General features: G+C 41.1%; 1 protein-coding gene across 2 annotated transcripts in view; it reads left to right on the forward strand.

Annotated features, from left to right (window-relative positions):
* CCDC146 (coiled-coil domain containing 146) overlaps positions 1-24,467 on the forward strand; it is a 214,690-nt gene that overhangs the window by 153,422 nt on the left and 36,801 nt on the right. For both annotated transcript variants that reach the window (XM_069765128.1, XM_069765129.1), the window contains exons 8-13: positions 1,034-1,261; positions 1,518-1,704; positions 3,068-3,163; positions 5,373-5,543; positions 9,438-9,526; positions 10,842-11,006. In XM_069765128.1, coding sequence (XP_069621229.1) covers positions 1,034-1,261; positions 1,518-1,704; positions 3,068-3,163; positions 5,373-5,543; positions 9,438-9,526; positions 10,842-11,006 — 936 coding nt within the window. The remainder of the gene's footprint in view (positions 1-1,033; positions 1,262-1,517; positions 1,705-3,067; positions 3,164-5,372; positions 5,544-9,437; positions 9,527-10,841; positions 11,007-24,467) is intronic.

A 24,467-nucleotide genomic window follows, 5' to 3' on the forward strand; every position in this document is an offset into this window, starting at 1 on the left:
ACATCATGCACACAGTCTCCCCGGAATCACTCTCCTGAGCAGATGTACTTCACTGCCCTGACAAGGGCGGAGGAAATTACTGCAGTGCACAGGTGCCGGGGCTCTTGACTAGTGATGAGCGAATATACTCGTTACTCGAGATTTCCCGAGCACTCTCGGGTGTCCTCCGAGTATTTTTTAGTGCTCGGAGATTTAGTTTTCATCGCCTCAGCTGAATGATTTACAGCTATTAGCCAGGCTAAGTACATGTGGGGGTTGCCTGGTTGCTAGGGAATCCCCACATGTATTCAAGCAGGCTAGTAGCTGTAAATCATTCAGCTGCGGCAAGAAAAACTAAATCTCCGAGCACTAAAAAATACTCGGAGGACACCCGAGCATGCTCGGGAAATCTCGAGTAACGAGTATACTCGCTCATCACTACTCTTGACCTTTCCCGGTGCCTGCGCACTGCAATACTTTGCTCTGCCCTTGTCAGGGCAGTGAAGTACACCTGCGCATGACAGTGATACTGGGGAGGCTGTGTGGACGACTTAGCAAGAAGGAGGGCGGCATCGCAAGAAGAAGGGAGGCTCCGGACCAAGACCAGTGGCACCTATCAGACCGAACCGCCCGCAAGGTGAGTATAATAAAAGGTCTTTTTCTTGTCTTGCAGGTTGGGTTGGGGGCTTATATAGAGCATTAGAGAGTGCTGTATATGAGGGCTGAAAGGTGGTGGCCTTATGTATTATCGGTCAAACCTGGTGACAGGTTCCCTTTACATTTTATCTGACTACAATTTTTTAAACATACAGAATAACAAGCTCAATGTATGTTGAATATGCTAAATCCTTTCATTGCGTACTTGGCCGGAGAATCACAAATTTATATCCAGGAGACATGTATTAAACATAATATACATCATCTGGCAGAGGGTACTTGAGATCAGGAAATGAAGAGATATCCACAATGTTTAGATTGCCTTGTATAAAGTGAGGCTTGGTCCTGAAATGATTATACACTTGTTATTACATCTCATACTTTGTCTCAATTACAGAGAAACAGGAAAGAAAAAGTTAAAGCTGGAGGAACAGTGGCAAGAGTTAAACCACAACCTCAGAAAGATAGAGAATAAAACCAAAAAGATGTTGGAGGAGAAAGAAGATGTTACAAAGGAATTGGATGGGAAAAGGACATTTATGGAAAATAAAGAGCAGGAATGTAATAATCTGACCAAACTACTGGAGTTTTCCAAGGAAAATGAAGCGGTCGCTCTGGGAGAAAGGTTACTTCACACCTTCTTTTCTATCTGTGCTGTAATCGGAGGTAGTGGAGCTGTAGAAAATGTTGTATCCGCACCAGGTGTTATTATGTCACCATTTGCCTATAGTCCCAGTATATTGTTCACTCTGATTGTACTGTTATATCATAGACTACAATATAGAGTTAATGGTGGCATTCTCCCGGTAGCTGGCTTCTCTGATTTGGGAACGTGTGCTCATTACTTTCCATTACACTCATTTCCACCTTTGGATTTGTAGGGCAGCGTTTGATCTTAATCTACGCCATGCCATGATAGAGAAGCAGTCGCAGCATGACGCTCTTACCCGTAAACACAAAGAGAAAGACCGGGATATGCGAAATATGAAGAAATTGGAGCTACAACTGAAGTCTGCAAACGATGGCTTAATACACACACAGTCTTTGTATGACAAGAATAAAGCAGAGGTATAAACTTATGGCAGAAAATACACACTTTGGGGCTCGTCCGTCAAAGATTTTGCTCCAGAAAACTGGCTAACTGCTCTGAATAGTAGATATTTTTTCACAATGGGGAATTGCGCAAAAAAACGGAGACTTTTCATGCCAGTGTGAATCAGTTTTGCCGATATATGTGGAACTAGGACGGGGCGTGGCAGAAAAATCCCCCTGTTTTCTATGCCAGAAATGTTACTCCAATCTCTGACTGGAGTAGTATTTATGACAATGCGCTCAAAGGTACATGCCACTGAGAAGAGGTGCCGAGCACCACTCCAGCGTGTTTTTTTACCACTGGAGTGGTGCTTTAAACGTAAGTCCCCTGCTCCCTGTCGTACACTCACTCTATGGCGTCTTCACCGGTTTTCAAGGGCTTGGTTTGCTGAAAGCACATGGATTTCTGTAAGACCATTCAGATTAAAATGACAGCAAGCGCTTTGTTCACGGGAATTTGTCAGCAGGTTTTTGCTATTATAGAATAGAAATATTATCTCCCGAGGAATGGAGTCATCTGAATCAAGGCAGTTATTTATTCTTATCTTGCAGCAAGGTGACAAGGCATTGGTCATAAGCGTTGTCTAACTTATTATACACCAGCGGACGTTTTATACTCTTAGAATATAACAGAGTCGCTCAGATATACTTGTCTATTTCTTATTGGTTAAAATCTATTTGCTTAATTAACTTCTTGGAATGTTAGTAATCATACAAAAGATACTTGAAGCAACGAGGCTGTCTTGCGCTGTCTCCACTGTACGCGCATTATTATCTGTGTAGAGTTGTGAATTATCACAGCGTGCACATTGAGCATTGTAAGGATTCTACAGTGTCGGCACCAGTAGCGGGTGATCACGTGACTGCAAGTATGCGATATGCATTTTTCCTGCAATATTCTGAATAAATGAGCACAGTCTCGCTCAGTAAAAGCGTATTAAGCGAGGCGGCGTGCTTCTAGTCAGAATGTGGTTGGAAGTACGCATATCACTTACTTTTGATCACATGACCGCTCAGTCTCGCTGCCAGCACCATAGAGTTCCGACAGCATGCACAGTGCGCGCTGTGAGGATTCACAAGTCTGCAGCCACATATAGTGACTGCAGATTATTATACCAAACCTGAACAACCCTTATAAATACTGCAACTGTCTATTCCATAGTTTCACATTGCATCAGCATTGTTAGCGCAGGTTTATTAAGGAGTTGATAGTAAATTAGTTTCTTAATTTTGGCATTAAATTGGAATTATGCTTCAAACAGGATCATATAAAAAAACATTTCTAAAGAAGTTGATTGCATGCGCTTTAAATGACTAATGCTGTTTTTCATTTTTGTAGATGGACATTTTCCCCAAAGATGATGGTTTACTTGTAGAAAAGAGGAAGGAACTGCGCAAAGAAGTTGAAACACTCAAAAGGCAGTTTGCACAACAGGTTGGCACATTAGGTTTTATTACTGTTGCATGTTATTGGAATTTTCGATCTTGTGAGATTTGAGATATTTATTTGCAGACATTTAGAGATTCACATCTCCAGGTATCACCCATAGCATGTAATGACTTGTGCTGCATAATGGCAGTAGTTCTCTACATCGCAGATCCTCAGGTCATTTTGTATCATATCAATCAGAAACAAGTTACTTGCCAATTGGCTGCCACTCTTAAAGTTTGCCATTAAATAGCATATATGTTTTATAGGTCATAAACAATTAATGATATTTGTAATCTACATACTATAAAAAAAACCTGATATGGTGATAAGTTGTGATATATAGGCCAAATAAAAACATCCATGTTTGAAATGGAAAGTACACGGATGCAACACTGACATCTGCTTCGTGTCTGTTCATATCATGGTCCCATTCATTGAAATGCTGAGTGTGGACTTCAAACTGGCGCAGACCTGTTAGATGTCACCATCTAATAAGATGAATGCTGCTGGTCGTACATGTTCAGTCATTCTTCCCACAGCCAATTCTGTCAAGTGATTCTCTGTTTCATGGAAAGCAGCCAATAGAAAAAGTCTTCTGCCGACGTGCTTGTAATAGATATATCATATCATTCAGGGTGATATTGGGAGTACGGGGCAAAAGTCATAAAAATAAACGATTAAAGCGGCCTCCCATCATTTTGATCGGTCTGTTTAGGTTTTTAGATTTGGTCTATTAAATCTCCAAAGAGTTCCTCTCATTTGAACATGTTAAATCTAATTTCCCTATTTCCAACAGTAAATTTTTCTAATACATGCAGATCAAACATTTCCCAACATCTATCTTTAACTCCTGTAAAGTTTCATCTCCAACTGAGTTTGAAAGGCTTTGCAGGAGAGGTCCAATCTAATAAGGGTTTGATATCTGATATTTATAGGATAATTAACCTTCCTCAATGGGACTCATTCTATAATCTATATTATATCATCTATATAACTAGAGGAGAGTCCTTCCTGGGTAGAGAACTGGAGAACTGACACCCCAGCTTTGGCAGACTATTTGGACTAAAGCAACTAAAACTTCAATACGTATCCTATATAAAGAAAACCAATACAAGATTCTCATGTTTTGGTACCAAACCCCTGAAATTGTCCATGAGATTAATCCCCAAATTCTGTATGCCTGCTGGTGCTGCAGGTCTTCAGTGGGTTTTAGTAAATACACCTCTTCTGGTCATGTACTAAATTGTCTTCAAATCTCTAATTCAGGTGCTGTTATTTAGAGAGGTTCCTTTCGACCATTGGGTCTATCTCTTCGGCATCCCTCCTAAAGGGATGGGTAAACACTTGTCCAAACTGCTGTTGCATTTATTATCGTCTGCCAGATGCTTGATACTTTTTGTTGCTGGAAGCTGGTACTTCCTCCCTCTCACCAAGAATATCTCAGAATAATCTACGATATTCGTTACATGTAACACTTGACTGTCATATTGAATACAAGGGTTGACTCATTTGTGACAATTTGGGCGCCTTGGGACTATTTTTGAGCTCAACAAAACTTATAGTTCCTCTTTTTTACCTTTTTCACCGTCCTCCTCTTGCGTCTTGTTCCTTTGTACTCTGTACTGTTTGCAGTATATGTCAATACCCCAAAACTGAAATGGAGTAGCTCCTTTTTGCTGTCAAGACATTGTGCGGACACTCTCTTCACTCCTAAAGTCACTCAGAGGCCTGACTTGGGGTCTTTATATTTTTTATGACTTTTCGATATTTAATGTACTACACTGCGTTGTCTTTATTTGTGTATTTTTGAAATGTTGTGTTTGTTATCTTTATACAAAATAAAAAAATTAAAAAAAAGTTTATAAAGAGTGGCCTCCGACAGTGGACAGTCCCTATTAGATTTAAAGACTCATGGACGATAAACTGAGCGCAATGTATCCACCTGATGGAGTGTTTAATTCTCCCACAGCACCACCATTGGGGAAGCCCTACACAATCAATGTGTTGTCTTTCTATTGCATTGATTTATCGGGAGCTTCATATAGGCCATACTGTTTTCTTCCTTTTGGAGACATGAAGTTAGATGTGTAATAAACGTGAGAAGTCCTGGAGACTCTAGCCATCAACCATCCTGGTCTTATTGTACCTGTGTAAGTCTTCCCTGTTGCTAATATTGTTCATATTCTTTGTCTTCCACTTTCATCGAATATAGCAAACACTGACGGAGGTAGAGGCACGCATATTGGCTCAGTGTGTAGCTGAAGAAGAACAACTTGTAAAGGAGCAGGGAGAATGCCGGGAAGATCTGGTCAACCTTACCCGTCTGGTGCAAATCAAAGCGGATGAGAGAGAACAAAAATCAAGGGATTTTGTTAAAGCTCAAGTGAGTTCTGTTCATAAAAGTATTGCAGTATTACGTTTTTAATACTAAAAAGTTCCAGGACGATAACATTTACCATAGAGCCTTCCATGGAAAAAGTGATATCAACAAACACCAAATGTGAAATTGGGGAGCAGATATCCACAGTTAAGAGAACCTGATTGTTTAGAAGGAGAAATAACAGCCTGAATATTTTTTATTTAGTTAATTTTGGAAAATATGTACTTTAATTTGTGGAAAATGTCCATTCTTCCTTTCACCGGTGATCGTACCTTTCTGGGGCTATAACTTCACTATCACACATATCAGGATGATCTCTGTTTAGTCTATTGAAAATATTTACTGCTGCGGCTGCATGTACTTTATGTACGAAACCACACAGATCTTATGACATGTGTTGTCATGCACGGATCAGGAAGGGTGAAGACAGAATTATTAAAATTAATATTTTATTAATGAAATATAAAAAACATATACAGTAAATCTAAAAATGGTGCCTCAAATCAGACAAGAAGGAGAGACAGCTAATAGCGAATAACACAGTACAAACACAAATTTAATGTCGATTACAATTAAATTAAATTAAAATATTTTTTGTAATCATCGCAGGTGACTTTGTACTTTTCTGAATCATCTTTTTGTCCTGATTTTAAAAATCGTTATAGTTTTTCTGTAGCACGTATAGTTTCTATAGAGCAGCATAATTATTATAAGGTATAGGAAATATACTGGCGACATTAAGAAAACAGTAATCTGCATATCAGAAAAAAATGCTTCACCTTACAAAACAGTTTTTATTGAACTAAAATAATTTCACATGCAAAATAGAAACCAAAATATGAGAAGAAATTAAAAATGCTTGACATTAGACTGTCGTTGATACGATTTTTCGGGCTTGTCCCTATATAACATCCAATAGTACTCTGCCATCGAGTCATTCCAAAAACCCTGGTAGCGGTGTTCCATTACTTGTCCTGGTGAAACCGCTCGCCTTGTTCATCACTTACATCCCCAAGATTTTGAGGGAAGAAATCTAAATGTGAAGGCAAAAAGTGCATTTTCAGAGACATGCGACATCCAAGACTGGTATGCATTTCGCAGTTCCTCAACACCTTCAACATTCTGGAGATTTTTGTTTTCCTAAGAAGTTTTCACAGATCCACTTGAAGCTTTTCCAAGATCTCAGTTCCTTATCATTTAGAGTTCCTTCAAACACTTAATCTTTCATAAGTTCTCTGATCTGAGGCCCAACAAATACCCCTTCCTTCAGTTTTGCTGGTAAAATTCTGGAGAATTTCTGTGAAATGTACTGGATCCCTTGTGAATTTGTCTCTGCCATGGCTTTCACAAAGTTTTTAATCAATCCCAACTTTATATGCAGTGTAGGAAGAAAGATTTTTGTTGGGGCAACTTATGGATTATGCTGAACATTGTCTCTACCTGGAGCATAGATATTTCTCTGTTCTCTGTCCCCAATCACGATGAACATAATGCTCTACTGTATTTCTACAGTCCCATAAACACAAGAAGCAACAATATTTTGTGAAACCTCCTTGTATTCCAATTAGCAGACCAATCACTTTCAAATCGCCAGATATTCCATTGTTGATGCCTATATTGTATAGCATCCAAAACAACTGACAGATTTTCATTACTTTTCTTTAGATGACTTGAGTGAGCAATAGGGATTGATGGCTTCATATTTCCATTGTGAAGCAACACTGCTTTTAAACTTCTCTGGGATGTTGTCAATAAACAATCGCCAATCTGCAACAAAATACTCTTGATTCAGTTCGCCAATCTGCAACAAAATACTCTTGACTCAGTTCTTCAAAGATAACATTCACATTGTTACAGTACACCATTGGTCCATCAACTGTGAAAAATAATGTTAAAGGGAATCTGTCACCTGAATTTGGCGGGACCGATTTTCAGTCATATGGGCGGAGTTTTCAGGTGTTTGATTCACCCTTTCCTTACCCGCTGTTTGCATGCTGGCCGCAATATTGGATTGAAGTTCATTCTCTGTCCTCCCTAGTACACTCCTGCGTAAGGCAATCTTGGCAAGGTACTATCATGTGGGTCTGGCCTAATCGCAGATTCAAGTTCAGGGTAATTAATCTTATGTTTGTTCTTTGTAGAAAAGCCCTTCAGTTTTACAAAACAAAAGTAGCAGTCATCACTATGATTTATGGGTTCTCTCCAAATCATGGGAACAGCTATTGGCATAGCCACTTTCTTCATATCCAAAGAGTCACGAAGACCATTTGAACAACTTGAGCATATCACATGACGGGCCCAGCTTTTGTCTTGATCACCAAGTGGACACAAAGTACATCTGGCACATCTTTTTAATATCATGAGTGATATTGGCCTTTTGGTGTAAAAGAACCACACACATGGCAGAATCTGTTCGGATGATTGATACACTGTCGAGGCATTTTTCTCCTTTAAATCAGATCAAACAGTGGAGTAAGTTCAGTTCAATGGTGGTGACAAACTAAAAAAAAAATTGTGATGAGCCGACCAACTACATGTAGATATTTCTCCAGAGATGACAGAGGCAGCTTGTATTTAGAACCGATTTTACTGGAGGTAATCTGGTAGATAACTATATACATTTGTGAGGTAAACTGGTCAGCCTATTCCTAACAGATGAACATTTGCAGACAGGCAGTTTCTCAGTGTGATATTGGCTGCTTTCAGGTTCTCTCTGTGGAGACTCTCACTCCGTTACACCTCAGTGGCTGAGTTGTTTTCTTCCCTTTGAGGCGACTTTCCCTCCCAAAAATGCAGTGAAAATCCTCTCACAAAGGCGGCTGTCCGCTGCCTTCCCTTCTATCTCCCTGTGGCAGGGCTCAGATCCCTGTAGAGCCCTGACTCCTGTCAGAATCTCACATACAGGTCTTTGCTGCCATCACCATCATTTTCTGACTGACTCAAATCTTACCGCCTCATAAGTTAGCTCCTCCCCATAACATGTGACTTTCCGAGAAGCAGTGATTGGTTGACTGCTCTCCTTCCCATAAAACTCACTAAAACCTTTACTGATGTTGTCCCTGTAAGAAAATTCACAATTAAGTGAGAGAAGCAAATATATCGGAATAACATAGGAAAAACCACATACATTGAAAATGCAGAAATAACGTAATAACAAAAATACTTCAATCTCAGAAACTTTGTGATAGAGCAAAACTAAGCATATTTTTGGAATCAGCACATCAAACTCCATAAAACAGATATATTATCTTTGCTGATGATTTTTTTGTGTTGACCAGTGTTATATACAGTATATGATTATTCACTGGGTGTGACACAAGTCATTTTGAATTGTGCGTATCTAAAGATAGGACACAGAGAACAATGCAATCACATACGTAGATTAAACTTGTTTACCAATTTAACACCCCAGTAATTTATACTAATAGATGTGCACAAAGGTAAATAATGTCGTGTGAAAAAGCAAAATTCCAAATCCTAAGCTCAGTTCTAAATAATGCAGCTGTCTATAATAGCCTCAGAGCTCCATGGTACTGTTTAGATGGATTATATATTTCACAAGGCTGCATATAATATCATCCTAATGATCTATTACTGCCGAAGTGCAAAGTTCACACTTAAATTCAAGCTTAAATTAGTGCAGCTGTGTATGGTAACCACAGAACTTCATAAATGTTAGAATTTATGACAGAAAATGAGCTGCTCCTGGGAGGAAATAAGTTCATGTTCTCCCGGTAGCCCCATTTTCAGTACGGCGGCCCGGCAGCATTGTAACACGATTTACCTGCAGGTTAACACTATATCTGCAGGTAAATAGTGTTTCCCACGGTGACAAGTTGCCTTTACTGCACAAGTTTTTTTTTTTTTTGGCTCCTCTAAATTTTTTTTTGTAAACAGCAAAGATACCGACAAGTTCTGCAGGAAATCAAGGGACGAGATCTTATTATTGGAGAGCATAAGAAGAAAAACCAAGAAGTTCAGAAAAGGTAAAATCCACCATAAAATAAGAGAAATTGAGAATATTGTATCGGTTCAGAAGGTAATTTGTAATTGTGTTGATAAGACATTGAATAGACACAGTTCTACTAAGTTGGGGCTACACAGCGATTTTGGTCAAAACAAGTCGCTTGGCCAAAGACCATTCTATGCCTCTGCTCCATCATGGCATAATGCAGGTGATGGGGTCTCATTGGTACAGCGACCACGGCAAGCAAGTCACAAAAAAATCTAATTGGCTCCAACCTTGCAGGTCCCAATGTGACCCCAAATACTTGCATTATGCTGTGATGTAGCAGTGCCATACAGTAATCTTGTGCCATATGACCTTTGCCGTGGCCAGGCCCAAAGGCGTCATGTATTCCCAGCCATATTTTTACTAAGGTGAACTAAGTAATGGGGTCTGTGCATGGATATCCAAATAGCAACAGAACTATAGCGTATATAGCGCTTTTAATTTTTTGCAGGAAATAACGTAATTAGAAATTGTATCAGAAATTCAATTATATACCGTAGTTAAAAAGTGTACATTAGTAAAAAAAAATATTAAAGATTGTATTTCGGAGCATAGAGAATTTTATTTTTCTTTTCTTGGAAAATGCTCTGGGTTAGGTTAGAAGAATTTTTAGGGTAATTGGTTATTTTTTTTTTTATTTCAATTCAAGTAGAAATCAGGAAAAAGTAGAAAGCACAAGATATCAACTATTTATCCTGAGACTGGAAAGATCAGGAAATGTTTAAAGCAAAAGTTTGCCTAGATCAGTGTCACATACAGCGGATCTGAGCACACTGCAGGCTTTTCCTGTTTGGCCCGTGGACAGGCAAAGAACTGGACACAGTGGCATATCGGGAGAAGGGGGCTATGTGAGGGATTTGTTATTATTGTCAATCTGTACTTGTGGGGTCAGCATACTGTGTTGGGGCTATGTGGCCCATCATACTGTGTGTTTGGAGCAGTGGGGGCGTCATACTGTGTATGTGGAGCATCAGATGTTGTTTGCCATATTTATTACTTTAGTAGGGATGAATTTTAAGACTCATAATTTACCCGATTTACTTACTGTTCTTGTAACGTGGGCTATACAATATATTTTGGTGATAATAAAGCCGCTAGAGATAATATTAGATGCATTTATTGGGCCCTTGAGAGCTGGTTAACAATAATAAATATAAAAAATGTGTTCTCGGCCCATTTGTCGGTGTGGAGAGGCTTGAGATAATGCAGTAAGACGTTTACTGGGAAGAAAGGCTGGGATTTTTTTAAATGTTTTAGCCTGATAAATAAATCAAGTTTTTATGTCACAGACTCAAAGAATTTGCCAAGATGTATGACATAATCCGCAATGAAAGAAACAAGTGTGTCAGCCTCATTCAGATGGCTACCCAGCGATCAGCAGAACTCCGAGAAAAACTCAAGATCTGTGGAAATGAGATGGAAATACTGAGAACCAATGTTTCAAGCAAAGAAAGGTCTGTGTAGAATAATGGATATAGAAAAATGATGAGCGGACTGGACAGAAGCGAATCTCAGCTTCCTGATGTCTATTTATAAGCATTCGGAAATAGAATTTTTATTTTTGAACATGATTTAATTTTACAGTATATCTGATATAAAAAATATAAAAATGAAATTTCCTTTTTTAGAAAATAGCATGAACAGGATTTTCCACTTATATTTCTGGCTTCTATTGGCCAAAGCAGTTCTAAAATATTAAAATGAACTAGTATTTGCTTTTTCTAGGTCCAGCTCTCCACTGCTGCTTTGGTGACCTGTATGGTGGTCTCTCTGCGCCAGCTAGGGCGGCGAGGTGCACTGAGGTCTCTGTACCGGCTGCTGCGGTGATGTGTGCTCTTGTTTCTGTTCCGGCAGCTGCGGTGAGGTGTGCTGTGGTCACTGTACCGGCTGCAACGGTGAGGTGTGCTGTTGTCTCTGTACTGGCTGCTGTGTTGATGTGTGCTGTGATCTCTGTACCGGCTGCTGTGTTGATGTGTGCTGTTGTTTCTGTTCCGTCTGCTGCGGCAAGGTGTGCTGTGATCTCTATACCGGCTGCTGCGGTGAGGTGTGCTGTGATCTCTGTACCAGTTGCTGCTGTGTTGATGTGTGCTGTTGTCTCAGTACCGGCTGCTGCGGTGAGGTGTGCTGTGATCTCTGTACCAGTTGCTGCGGTGATGTGTTCTGTTGTCTTACTACTGGCTGCTGCGGTGAGGTGTGCTGGGTAGTGATGAGCGAACATACTCGTTACTCGTGATTTCCCGAGCATGCTCGGGTGTCCTCCGAGTAATTTTTCTTGCCGCAGCTGAATGATTTACATCTGTTAGCCAGTATAAGTACATGTGGGGGTTGCCTGGTTGCTAGGGAATCCCCACATCTACTTATGCTGGCTAACAGATGTAAATCATTCAGCTGCAGCAAGAAAAACTAAATCTCCGAGCACTAAAAAATACTCGGAGGACCCCCAAGCATGCTCAAGAAATCTCAAGTATATTACGCTCATCACTAGTTCTGTGATCTCTGTACCGGCAGCAGCGGTGAGGTGCACTGTTTTCTCTGTACCAACTGCTGTGGTGATGTGCGCTGTTCTCTCTGTACTGGCTGCTGTGGTAATGTGTGCTGTAGTCTCTGTACCCGCTGCTGATGCTGTGATTTGTCCTGTTGTCTCTGTACCGGCTGCTGTGGTGATGTGCGCTGTTGTCTCTGTACCGGCTGCTGTGGTAATGTGTGCTGTAGTCTCTGTACCGGCTGCTGCGGTGATTTGTCCTGTTGTCTCTGTACCAGCTGCTGCGGTGATTTGTCCTGTTGTCTCTGTACCGGCTGCTGCGGTGATTTGTCCTGTTGGCTCTGTACTGGCTGCTGTGGTAATGTGTGCTGTTGTCTCTATACCGGCTGATGCTGTGATTTGTCCTGTTGTCTCTGAACTGGCTGCTGTGATAATGTGTGCTGTTGTCTCAGTACCGGCTGCTGCGGTGAGGTGCGCTGTTGTCTCTGTACCAGCTGCTGCAGTGATGTGTCCTGTAGTCTCTATACCCGCTGATGCTGTGATTTGTCCTGTTGTCTCTGAACTGGCTGCTGTGATAATGTGTGCTGTTGTCTCAGTACCGGCTGCTGCGGTGAGGTGCGCTGTTGTCTCTGTACCAGCTGCTGCAGTGATGTGTCCTGTAGTCTCTATACCCGCTGATGCTGTGATTTGTCCTGTTGTCTCTGTACCAGCTGCTGTGGTAATGTGTGCTGTTGTCTCTGTACTGGCTGCTGTGGTAATGTGTCCTGTTGTCTCTGTACCAGCTGCTGTGGTAATGTGTGCTGTTGTCTCTGTACTGGCTGCTGTGGTAATGTGTGCTGTTGTCTCTGTTCTGGCTGCTGCGATGAAGTGTTCTGTGGTCTCTGGGGATCTATCTAAGGGCAGGTGCAGACGAGTGTATTTTCGGTCTGAGTGAGAGCCAACAAAACATCAGACTGCACCCGGATCAATGTTATGCTACGCGGCTGTGCACATGTTTGACAGTATCTGTCTGAGAAGAAAAAAAAAAGTTGATCCGATGTTCGTATCGCACCCAGCCATGCAAGTCATTGAGTCTGTGGGAAACATTGGACTGCACTCGGATTACATCGGAGTGCAATCCGTGATCTCACAGAATGGAGACGATGGAGAATTTTTTTTTCTCATTCTTCCCCTCATCTGAGAGAATTGGATCATACTGTGATCTCTCTCTAATCAGTTTGATCAGTGTCATTTCCATAATCTGCCTGATTCTCTCGGATAAGAGGATATAGAGCTGTCTACACATGCTCTAAATATGTGATTATTTACGCTCGCCTTTCCACACTCAGCACTATATACAGCATGCTGCCTACCTGATTGGTTTCTAGTGATATTGCTCCTACTCGTTTTCCCAGGATTTTTACATTGTCATGGTATAAATGTGCAGGTGGAAAATTAATACTTTACATTCACACGATGATCGGATGTTCTATGTTGGTGCTGATTTGATTAACAGTGTTGTAACGCTGAACGGCTGAGAAATCCAGACACAATCAATGTTGAAGTGACAGAACAAAAATGCTTATTGCATATTACTGTGTGTACAGTTTGTATTCCATATCCAGTGGTCTGTTCTAGGTTTGTATGTTTCTATTTCAAATATACCTAAATCAGTTGTGTAAGTGTGTATGAAAGTTTGACAAATGTTTAGATTTTGTTTGTGATTGTATTTTATTATTTGTGTACACTATACATGAAAATCTCCATGCAGAACACACATACCACTGGTTATAACCCTTTATATCAAAAGGGAAAGTCCACAACAGAAAGTGACATGCTGTGGATGTAAGAATGCCTGAAAAAATCCACAACATGTAAATGATTTTTTTTAAACTTACTGCAGATTTTATGTGAGTAAATCCAAACTGAAAACTTGAAGCTTTTCTGTCCCGTGTGGATGCACCATAATTGCCTAAATATTTAAAGTTTTTGGTTTTATTATTTTTATGATCTGCTTATCTATATATTGTCTTTCTGTCTGTCTGTCTGTCTGTCCTGGAAATCCCGCGTCTCTGATTGGTCGAGACGGGCACAGCATGGTGACGATGATGTCATAAAGGTTGCCTCGACCAATCAGCGACGGTCACAGTCTGCCGCGAATTCGCCTCGACCAATCAGCGACGGGCACAGTATCGCCGTAGATGTCATAATGGTTGCCATGGCGGCGATGATGTCATAAAGGTTGCCTCGACCAATCAGCGACGGGCGCAGTCTGCCGCGAATTCTGGAATCATCATTGTCCATATACTACGGGGATATGCATATTCTAGAATACCCGATGCGTTAGAATCGGGCCACAATCTAGTCTATATATATAATTATACCGTGAAGATTGGTAGAGCAGCTTAGTATACATTTTTTGCAAAAAACTATATATATAATTGCCTAAGGGTTTTTCCGTCTGTCTGTCTGTCTGTCTGTCCAGGAAATCCCGCGTCTCTGATTGGTCGAGGCCGCCAGGCGACGGGCACAGCGACGATGATGTCATAAAGGACGTAGACATCCCGCGTCTCTGACGATGATGTCATAAAGGACGTAGACATCCCGCATCTCTGACCAATCAGCAACGGGCACAGCGACGATGATGTCATAAAGGACGTAGAAATCCCACGTTTCTAATTCAGCGACGGGCACAGTATCGACGTAGATGTCATAATGGTTGCCATGGCGACGATGATGTCATAAAGGTTGCCTCGACCAATCAGCGACGGGCACAGTCTGCCGCGAATTCTGGAATCATCATTGTCCATATACTACGGGGACATGCATATTCTAGAATACCCGATGCGTTAGAATCGGGGCACAATCTAGTTTCTCATCAGGGGCCCTTTCAAAGGGATTCTGTCACCCCAAAAATCGTATATGAGCTAAGGCCACCGGCATCAGGGGCTTATCTACAGCATTCTGTAATGCTGTAGATAAGCCCCCGATGTATCCTAACATAGTAACATAGTAACATAGTAACATAGTTAGTAAGGCCGAAAAAAGACATTTGTCCATCCAGTTCAGCCTATATTCCATCATAATAAATACCCAGATCTACGTCCTTCTACAGAACCTAATAATTGTATGATACAATATTGTTCTGCTCCAGGAAGACATCCAGGCCTCTCTTGAACCCCTCGACTGAGTTCGCCATCACCACCTCCTCAGGCAAGCAATTCCAGATTCTCACTGCCCTAACAGTAAAGAATCCTCTTCTATGTTGGTGGAAAAACCTTCTCTCCTCCAGACGCAAAGAATGCCCCCTTGTGCCCGTTTTTTCCTGAAAGGGAAAAAAAACAGGTTAGATTATACTCACCCAGGGGCGGTCCCGATGCGGTCCGATGGGCGTCGTGGTCCGGTCTGGGGCCTCCTATCTTCATGCGATGACGTCCTCTTCTTGTCTTCCTGCCGCAGCTCCAGCGCAGGCGTATTTATTTGCCCTGTTGAGGGCAGAGCAAAGTACTGCAGTGCGCAGGCCCCGGGCCTCTCTGACCTTTGCGAGAAATACGCAGCGGCGTTCTATAGAAAAGCCGGTAACCGACAGGTTAGAATAGAATAGATAAAATGTCTACACGTAGTATAGGCATACGTATATATCAGTGAGACACACATATATACATATATTTATATTTAATACAGAGCTAGATAGCTTAAAAGCCGGTAATTCAATTGCCGGCTTTTGCTATCTCCTTATCAAACCCAACAGGATATGAGACATGGTTTATATATTTTACATATTCCTCACTACTGTTAGAAGTGTCTGTTTGCAAAATTTGGGGGCTCTAGGTGTTACAATAAAGGGTTAAATCACGGAAAACACTGGCGTGGGCTCCCGTGCAATTTTCTCCACCAGAGTGGGAAAGCCAGTGACTGAGGGCAGATATTAATAGCCTAGAGAGGGTCCACGGTTTTTGGCCCCCCTGGCTAAAAACATCTGCCCCCAGCCACCCCAGAAAAGGCACATCTGTAAGATGCGTCTATTCTGGCACTTGGCCACTCTCTTCCCACTCCCAAGTAGCAGTGGGATATGGGGTAATAAAGGGTTAATGTCACCTTGCTATTGTAAGATGACATTAAGCCAGATTAATAATGGAGAGGCGTCAATTATGACACCTATCCATTATTAATCCAATAGTATGAAAGGGTTAAAAAAAACCACACACACATTAAGAATAAAGTATTTTAATGAAATAAATACACATAGTGTTTTAAAATCTTTATTGTACGCTTAATCCACCTGAAGACCCTCCTCTTGCTGCGGCAAGAAAAACTAAATCTCCGAGCACTAAAAAATACTCGGAGGACACCCGAGCATGCTCGAGAAATCTTGAGTAACGAGTATATTCGCTCATCACTACCCAGCACACCTCACCGCAGCAGCCATGTGTGTGTGTATTATTAACCCTTTACTACTATTGGATTAATAATGGATAGGTGTCTTATTGACATCTCTCCATTATTAACCAGGCTTAATGTCATCTTACAATAGCAAGGTGACATTAACCCTTTATTACCCCATATCCCACTGCTACTTGGGAGTGGGAAGAGTGGCTAAGTGCCAGAATAGGCGCATCTTACCGATATGCCTTTTCTGGGGTGGCTGGGGGCAGATGTTTTTAGCCAGGGGGGCCAATAACCATAGTCCCTCTCTAGGCACGTAGTATATAGCACAGCCCATGGAGTATATCACACAGTCCACGGAGTATATAACACTGCCCATGTAGTATATAGCAGCCACGCAGTATATAACACAGCCCACGTAGTATATAGCAGTGTGGGCACCATATCCCTGTTAAAAAAAATAATTAAAATAAAAAATAGTTATATACTCACCCCCTGGGATCCAGCGAAACTCTGGCGATGCGCGCGCGGCTGCCGCCATCTTCCGTTCCCAGGATGCATTGCGAAATTACCCAGATGACTTAGCGGTCTCGCGAGACCGCTAAGTCTTCTGGGTAATTTCGCAATGCATCTCTGGGAACGGAAGATGGCGGCCGGCGCGAGCGCATCGTCGGACGATGGAAGGTGAGAATAGCAGGTTTTTTGTTTTTTTATTATTTTTAACATTACATCTTTTTACTATTGATGCTGCATAGGCAGCATCAATAGTAAAAAAGTTGGGGACACAGGGTTAATAGCAGCGGTGACGGAGTGCGGTACCCGTGGCCCGTTACCGCTGGCATTAACCCTGTGTGAGCGGTGACTGGAGGAGATTACGGAGCGGGCGCCGGGCACTGACTGCAGGGGAGTAGGGGAGGGATTAATCGGACTGTGCCCGTCGCTGATTGCTCGCGGCAGCCATGACAGGCAGCTGGCGAGACCAATCAGTGACGCGGGATTTCCGTTACGGAAGTTGCCGACAGAAAGACGAAGGTACCCCTTAGACCATTATATATATAGATATCCCACCGCTACTTGGGTTTGGGAAGAGAGAGGCTAAGTGCCAGAATAGGCACATCTTACAGATGTGCCTTTTCTGGGGTAGCTGGGGGCAGATGTTTTTAGCCAAGGGGGGCCATTTACCATGGTTCCTCTCTAGGCTATTAATATCTGTCACTGGCTTTCCCACTCTGGCGGAGAAAATTGCACGGGAGCCCACGCCAGTTTTGATTTAACCCTTTATTTTAACACCTAGAGCTCCCAAATTTTACACACAGTCACTTCTAACATTAGTAGTGAGGCATATTTAAAAAATATAAGGGATATGAAATGGTTTACTGTATGTAAACCATGTCTCATATCCTGTCGAGTTTGATAAGGAGATAGCAAAAGCCGGCAATTGAATTACGACTTCTAAGCTATCTAGCGCTGTATGAAATATAAATATATATATGTGTGTCTCACTGATATATATATATATATATATATACATACATACATATACACATATACATATATATATATATATATATATATATATATATATATATACAGTAGAGACCAAAAGTTTGGACACACCTCATTTAAAGATTTTTCTGTATTTTCATGACTATGATAATTCTAAATTCACACTGAATGCATCAAAACTATGAATTAACACATGTGGAATTATATACTTAACAAAAAAGTGTGAAGCAACTGAAAATATGTCTTATATTCTAGGTTCTTCAAAGTAGCCACCTTTTGCTTTGATGACTGCTTTGCACACTCTTGGCATTGTCTTGATGAGCTTCAAGAGGTAGTCACCGGAAATGGTTTTCACTTCACAGGTATGCCCTGTCAGGTTTGATAAGTGGGATTTCTTGCCTTATAAATGGAGTTGGGACCATCAGTTGTGTTGAGCAGGAGTCTGGTGGATACACAGCTGATAGTCCTACTGAATAGACTGTTAGAATTTGTATTATGGCAAGAAAAAAGCAGCTAAGTTAAGAAAAACGAGTGGCCACCATTACTTTATGAAATGAAAGTCAGTCAGTCCGAAAAATTGGGAAAACTTTGAAAGTGTCCCCAAGTGCAGTTGCAAAAACCATCAAGCACTACAAAGAAACTGGCTCACATGAGGACCGCCCAAGGAAAGGAAGACCAAGAGTCACCTCTGCTTCTGAGGATAAGTTTATCCGAGTCACCAGCCTCAGAAATCGCAGGTTAACAGCAGCTCAGATTAGAGACCAGGTCAATGCCACACAGAGTTCTAGCATCAGACACATCTCTACAACATCTGTTAAGAGGAGACTTTGTGCAGCAGGCCTTGATGGTAAAACAGCTGCTAGGAAACCATTGCTAAAGACAGGCAACAAGCAGAAGAGACTTGTTTGGGCTAAAGATCACAAGGAATGGACATTAGACCAGTGGAAATCTGTGCTTTGGTCTGATGAGTCCAAATTTGAGATCTTTGGTTCCAACCACCGTGTCTTTGTGTGACGCAGAAAAGGTGAATGGATGGACTCTACATGCCTGGTTCCCACCGTGAAGCATGGAGGAGGAGGTGTAATGGTGTGGGGGTGCTTTGCTGTTGGGGATTTACTTAAAATTGAAGGCATACTGAACCAGCATGGCTACCACAGCATCTTGCAGCGGCATGCTATTCCATCCCGTTTGCGTTTAGGTGGACCATCATTTATTTTTCAACAGGACAATGACCCCAAACACACCTCCAGGCTGTGTAAGGGCTATTTGACCAAGAAGGAGAGTGATGGGGTGCTACTCCAGATGACCTGGCCTCCACAGTCACCAGACCTGAACCCAATCGAGATGGTTTGGGGTGAGCTGGACCGCAGAGTGAAGACAAGAGGGCCAACACGTGCTAAGCATCTCTGGGAACTCCTTCAAGATTGTTGGAAGACCATTCCCGGTGACTACCTCTTGAAGCCCATCAAGAGAATGCCAAGAGTGTTGAAAGCAGTCATCAAAGCAAAAGGTGGCTACTTTGAAGAACCTAGAATATAAGACATATTTTCAGTTGTTTCACACTTTTTTGTTAAGTATATAATTCCACATGTGTTAATTCATAGTTTTGATGCCTTCATTGTGAATTTACAATTTTCATAGTCATGTGTGTGTCCAAACTTTTGGTCTGTACTGTATATATATATATATATATATACATATATATATATATATATATAGGCTGTATATATGTTTTCACGAATATTTGAGCCCATGGATCCATTCTGTGTCCATTTTGCAAGCCGGCGTACGGATGCCATACCAATGAGACACGTATAATTTTTAGAGAAAAAAATTGCATCCTCGCGTTGAATACGGATCACTGTTCAGGAACTTTTCTGCATATTACGCCTGTAGAAAAAAGGAATGTATTTCCCTACGCTAAGTGTGACGCCGGCCTTAAGGTGATTTTCTGGATTTGTTTTCTCATATTGACTCTCATAGTTGTGGTCTACATATGATGTCACTACAGGCCTCTCTCATCTTTATAAGTGGGAGAAATTGCACAATTGGTGGCTAACTAAATACTTTTTTCCCCACTGTATGCTTCATATTGGGATTTAGCTGACGCGTGCGTGCGTGCATGCGCGTGTGTGTATCTACAGTGGCATTGAAAAATTTGGGCACCTTTTGTCAAAATTACTGTTATTGTGAACAGTTAAACAATTTGAAGAATAAATGATCCCTAAAAGGCCTAAAGTTAAAGATGACACATTCCTTTACATACATAAAAATATATATATTTAAATTTTTTGACATTTTAAAAATTACATAAAGGAAAATGGGCTAATGCAAAAGTTTGGGCCTCCTTGGAGATTTAGGTGCTCAGATAACTTTGATCAAGGTTTCAGACCTTAATCCCTTCGCCCCCAAGGCTGTTATCACCTTTCTGACCAGGCCAGATTTTACAATTCTGATCACTGTCACTTTATGTAGTCATAACTCTGGAACGCTTCAATGGATCCCACTGATTCTGGATTGCTTTTCGTGTCATATTTTTTACTTCATGATAGTGGTAACACATGTGAAAGGACTTGTGCTTATTTATGAAAAAAATTTAAATTTAGCAATTTTCAAACTTTACATTTTTATGCCTTAAACCAGAGAGTTATGTCATGCAAAATAGTTAATAAATAGCATTTCCCACATGTCCACTTTATATCAGCTTTACATAAGCGCAATTTTTGAAACAATTTTTTTTTTTGTTAGGAAGGTAGAAGTATTAAAAGTTGACCAGTGATTTCTAATTTTCCCAATATAATTTACCAAACCATTTTTAGGGACCACATCACATTTGAAGTGACTTTGAGGGGTGTACATGACAGAAAAAACCCAAAAGTTACACCATTCTAAAAACTGCACCCATCAAGGTGCTCAAAACCACATTAAAGAAGTTTATTAACCCTTCAGGTGCTTCAAAGGAACTGGAGCAACGTGGAAGAAAAAATAAACATTTAACTTTTTTTCACAAAAATTTTACTTTAGACCCACTTTTCTTTTTAGTTTTACAAGGTTAATGGGAGAAAATGGACCCCAAAGTTTGTTGCATAATTTCTTTTGAGTACGCGGATACCCCATTTGTGGTGGAAAACTACTGTGTGGGTGCACGGCAGGGCTCGGAAGGAAAGAGTAATGTCTTGGAATACAGACTTTGATGGAATGGTCTGTGGGTGTCATGTCGCATTTGGAGAGCCCCTGATGTTCCTAAAGTGTGGAAACCCCCCCACAAGTGACCCCATATTGGAATTGATCTAGTTTTTCCTGTTATGTGAATTGTAAAATGAAGTGGCATATGTGAGTAGTGCAGAGACCATCAGGTTGGCATACATGTGTTGTGTAGAGTGCATCAGGTTAGCATACGTGAGTTGTGTAGAGTGCATCAGGTTAGCATACGTGAGTTGTGTAGAGAGCATCAGGTTGGCACACGTGAGTAGTATGTTTAAAATATATATATTATATAGCCATCTTTTACATTTTAAAAATTACAAAAAGGTAAATGGGTTGTTGCAAAGGTTTTGCCACCCTGCATGGTTACTACTTAGCAGCACCCCCTTTTGAAAGCATCACAGCTTGTAAATGCTTTTTGTAGCCATCCAAGAATCTTTCAATTCTTGTTTGAGGGATTTCCATCCATTGTTCCTTGGAAAATTCTTCCAGTTCTGTGAGATTCCTGGGTAGTCTTGTATGCAAAAATCACTGAAAGATGCAGAGATACTAACCTGCCCAGGTCTCAGAAGAAAAGCACTATCAGGGTGCAGCGGATCCAACAAATTATGTCAGCAACACAGGTGCAAGTGCTAGTGCACAAAAAAATTCCAATCTGTATGTGGCATTCACACACGGGTGATGCAGAGCATCTGGCTCACAGCCTATTACCAACGCCCATACTTTTAGATCAAGCGGGCTGCCCAGTGCCTCCCAAATGCATCAGCCTCCCAAATGCATCCTGTGTGAACAGAGGCCACAATTACAGAGCCATATGGGTCCAACTGCACCCTGAAAAATAGATAAAGTGCACAAATCTAAAAGTATGGGCGTTGGTAATAAGCCAGATGTTCTGCATCACCCTGTGTGTATACACCGTGTTCCAAATTATTATGCAAATTGGATTTAAGTGTCAAAGATTTAATTGCTTTGTTTTTCAAAACTCATGGATGGTATTGTGTATGAGGGCTCAATGGATCACTGAAATAAATCTTAAACACATGTGATAATTAGTTTTCCAGGTGATTCTAATTAAAGGAAAACTACTTAAAAATGATGTTCCATATTATTAAGCAGGCCACAGTTTTCAAGTAACATGGGAAAGAAAAAGGATCTGTCTGCTGCTGAAAAGGATCAAATAGTGCAATGCCTTGGTCAAGGGATGAAAACATTAGATATTTCCCGAAAACTTAAGCGTGATGATCATACTGTTAAGAGATTTGTGGCTGAATCTGAGCACAGACGTGTTCGTGCTGATAAAGGCATAATGAGGAAGGTTTCTGCCAGGCAAGTTCATCGGATTAAGAGAGCAGCTGCTAAAAAGCCATTACAAACCAGCAGACAGATATTTGAAGCTGCTGGTGCCTCTGGAGTCCCTCGAACCTCAAGGTGTAGGATCCTTCAAAGCTTGCTTTGGTTCATAAACCTACTATTTGGCCACCCCAAAACAGTGTTCACAAGCAGAAACGGTTGCAATGGGCCCAGACATACATGAAGACTAATTTTCAAACAGTCTTGTTTACTGATGAGTGTCGAGCAACCCTGGATGGTTCAGATGGATGGAGTAGTGGATGGCTGGTGGATGGCCACCATGTCCCAAAAAGGCTGCGACGTCAGCAAGGAGGTGGAAGAGTCATGTTTTGGGTCGGAATCATGGGGAAACAACTGGTTGGGCCATTTAAGGTTCTTGAAGGTGTGAAAATGACCTCCGCAAAGTATATAGAGTTTCTGATTGACAACTTTCTTCCATGGTATAAAAAGCAGAAACGTGCTTTCAGGAGCAAAATCAACTTCATGCATGACAATGCACCATCTCATGCTGCAAAGAATAGTGGAGTCATTGGCTGCTATGGGCATAAAAGGAGATAAACTCATGGTGTGGCCACCATCTTCCCCTGACCTCAACCCTATAGAGAACCTTTGGAGTATCATCAAGCAAAAGATCTATGAGGGTGGGAAGTTCACATCAAAACAGCAGCTCTGGGAGGCTATTCTGACTTCATGCAAAGAAATACAAGCAGAAACTCTCCGAAAACTCACAAGTTCAATGGATGCAAGAATTGTGAATGTGATATCAACAAAGGGGTCCTATTTTAACATGTATCTTGGCCTGTTAGGATGTTTTGGAGTTAAATAGCTTTTTTGTTCAGTGAATGTGACCTCCTAATGCTGCAAATTCCACAAATGAGCATTTTCAGTTCTTTAATCAAATGTCTAGGAATTCTACTGTGCTTAATAATTTGGAACAGTGCATTTTGTTTTTATTCATTTTGGAGATTATACTGTTATCATTGGGAGGTTTTTTCAATAAAATTCGATGAAATTCGGGTGACGACTTTTATTAGACTGACTGTCATTTGCACCGACCATTTAGGAAAATCCGAGAAAAATATCATTTGCATAATAATTTGGAACATGGTGTAATGCCACATACAGATTGGAATTTTTTTGTGCACTAGTACTTGAACCTGTATTCCTGCCATATTTAGTTTGGTCCGCTGCACCCTGATAGCGCATTTGTTCTGAGGCCTGGGCAGGTTAGTATTTCTGCCTTTTTTAGTGATTTTTGTACAATTTTGGAGGATTTTTAGTCCTTTTTGTGTCAGTGAAAATCTATGGCTAGCAGTGCATGCAAGACCACAAAAAAATCAATGATGTTTAAATCAAAGGATCGTGAGGGCCATTGTAAAACCTTCACTTTGTGGCTTTTGAGGTCTTCTATTGTGGATTTTGACCTGTGTTTAGGATCATTATCCGTTTGTAGAAGCCATCCTCTTTTCAACTTCAGCTTTTTTATAGATGGTGTTAGGTTTGCATCAAAAATTTGTTGAAATTTAATTGAATCCATTCCTACCTCTACCCATGACATATTCCTCATGGTGTTTTCTGCAACACAACCGCAAAGCATGATTGACCCACCCCTATCATTAATGGTGGGTGAGATATTCTTTTCCTGAATTTCCGCCTTGTTTCCAAAATGCATCAGGCTTGTTAAGATGTTCTTTTGCATACTTCTGAAGCTTAATTTTTTTGTGAGGACGCAATAGAGGTTTTCTTATGATGACTCTTCCATGAATGCCATATTTGTGCAGGTATCTCTGAACTGTAGAACAATGTACCGCAACTCCAGAGTCTGCTAAATCGTCCTGAAGGTCTTTTGCAGTCAAGCGAGGGTTCTGATTTGCCTCTCTAATAATCCTACGAGCAGCTCTCATTGACTTTTTGCTTGGTTTTCCAGACCTTATCCACTGTTCCTGTTAACGGCCATTTTTTAATTACATTTCACCCGAAGAAAAGGCAACTTGAAACCGCTTTGCTA

Source organism: Ranitomeya imitator, chromosome 4 (assembly GCF_032444005.1).
Source record: "Ranitomeya imitator isolate aRanImi1 chromosome 4, aRanImi1.pri, whole genome shotgun sequence".
NCBI classification, from domain to species: domain Eukaryota; kingdom Metazoa; phylum Chordata; class Amphibia; order Anura; family Dendrobatidae; genus Ranitomeya; species Ranitomeya imitator.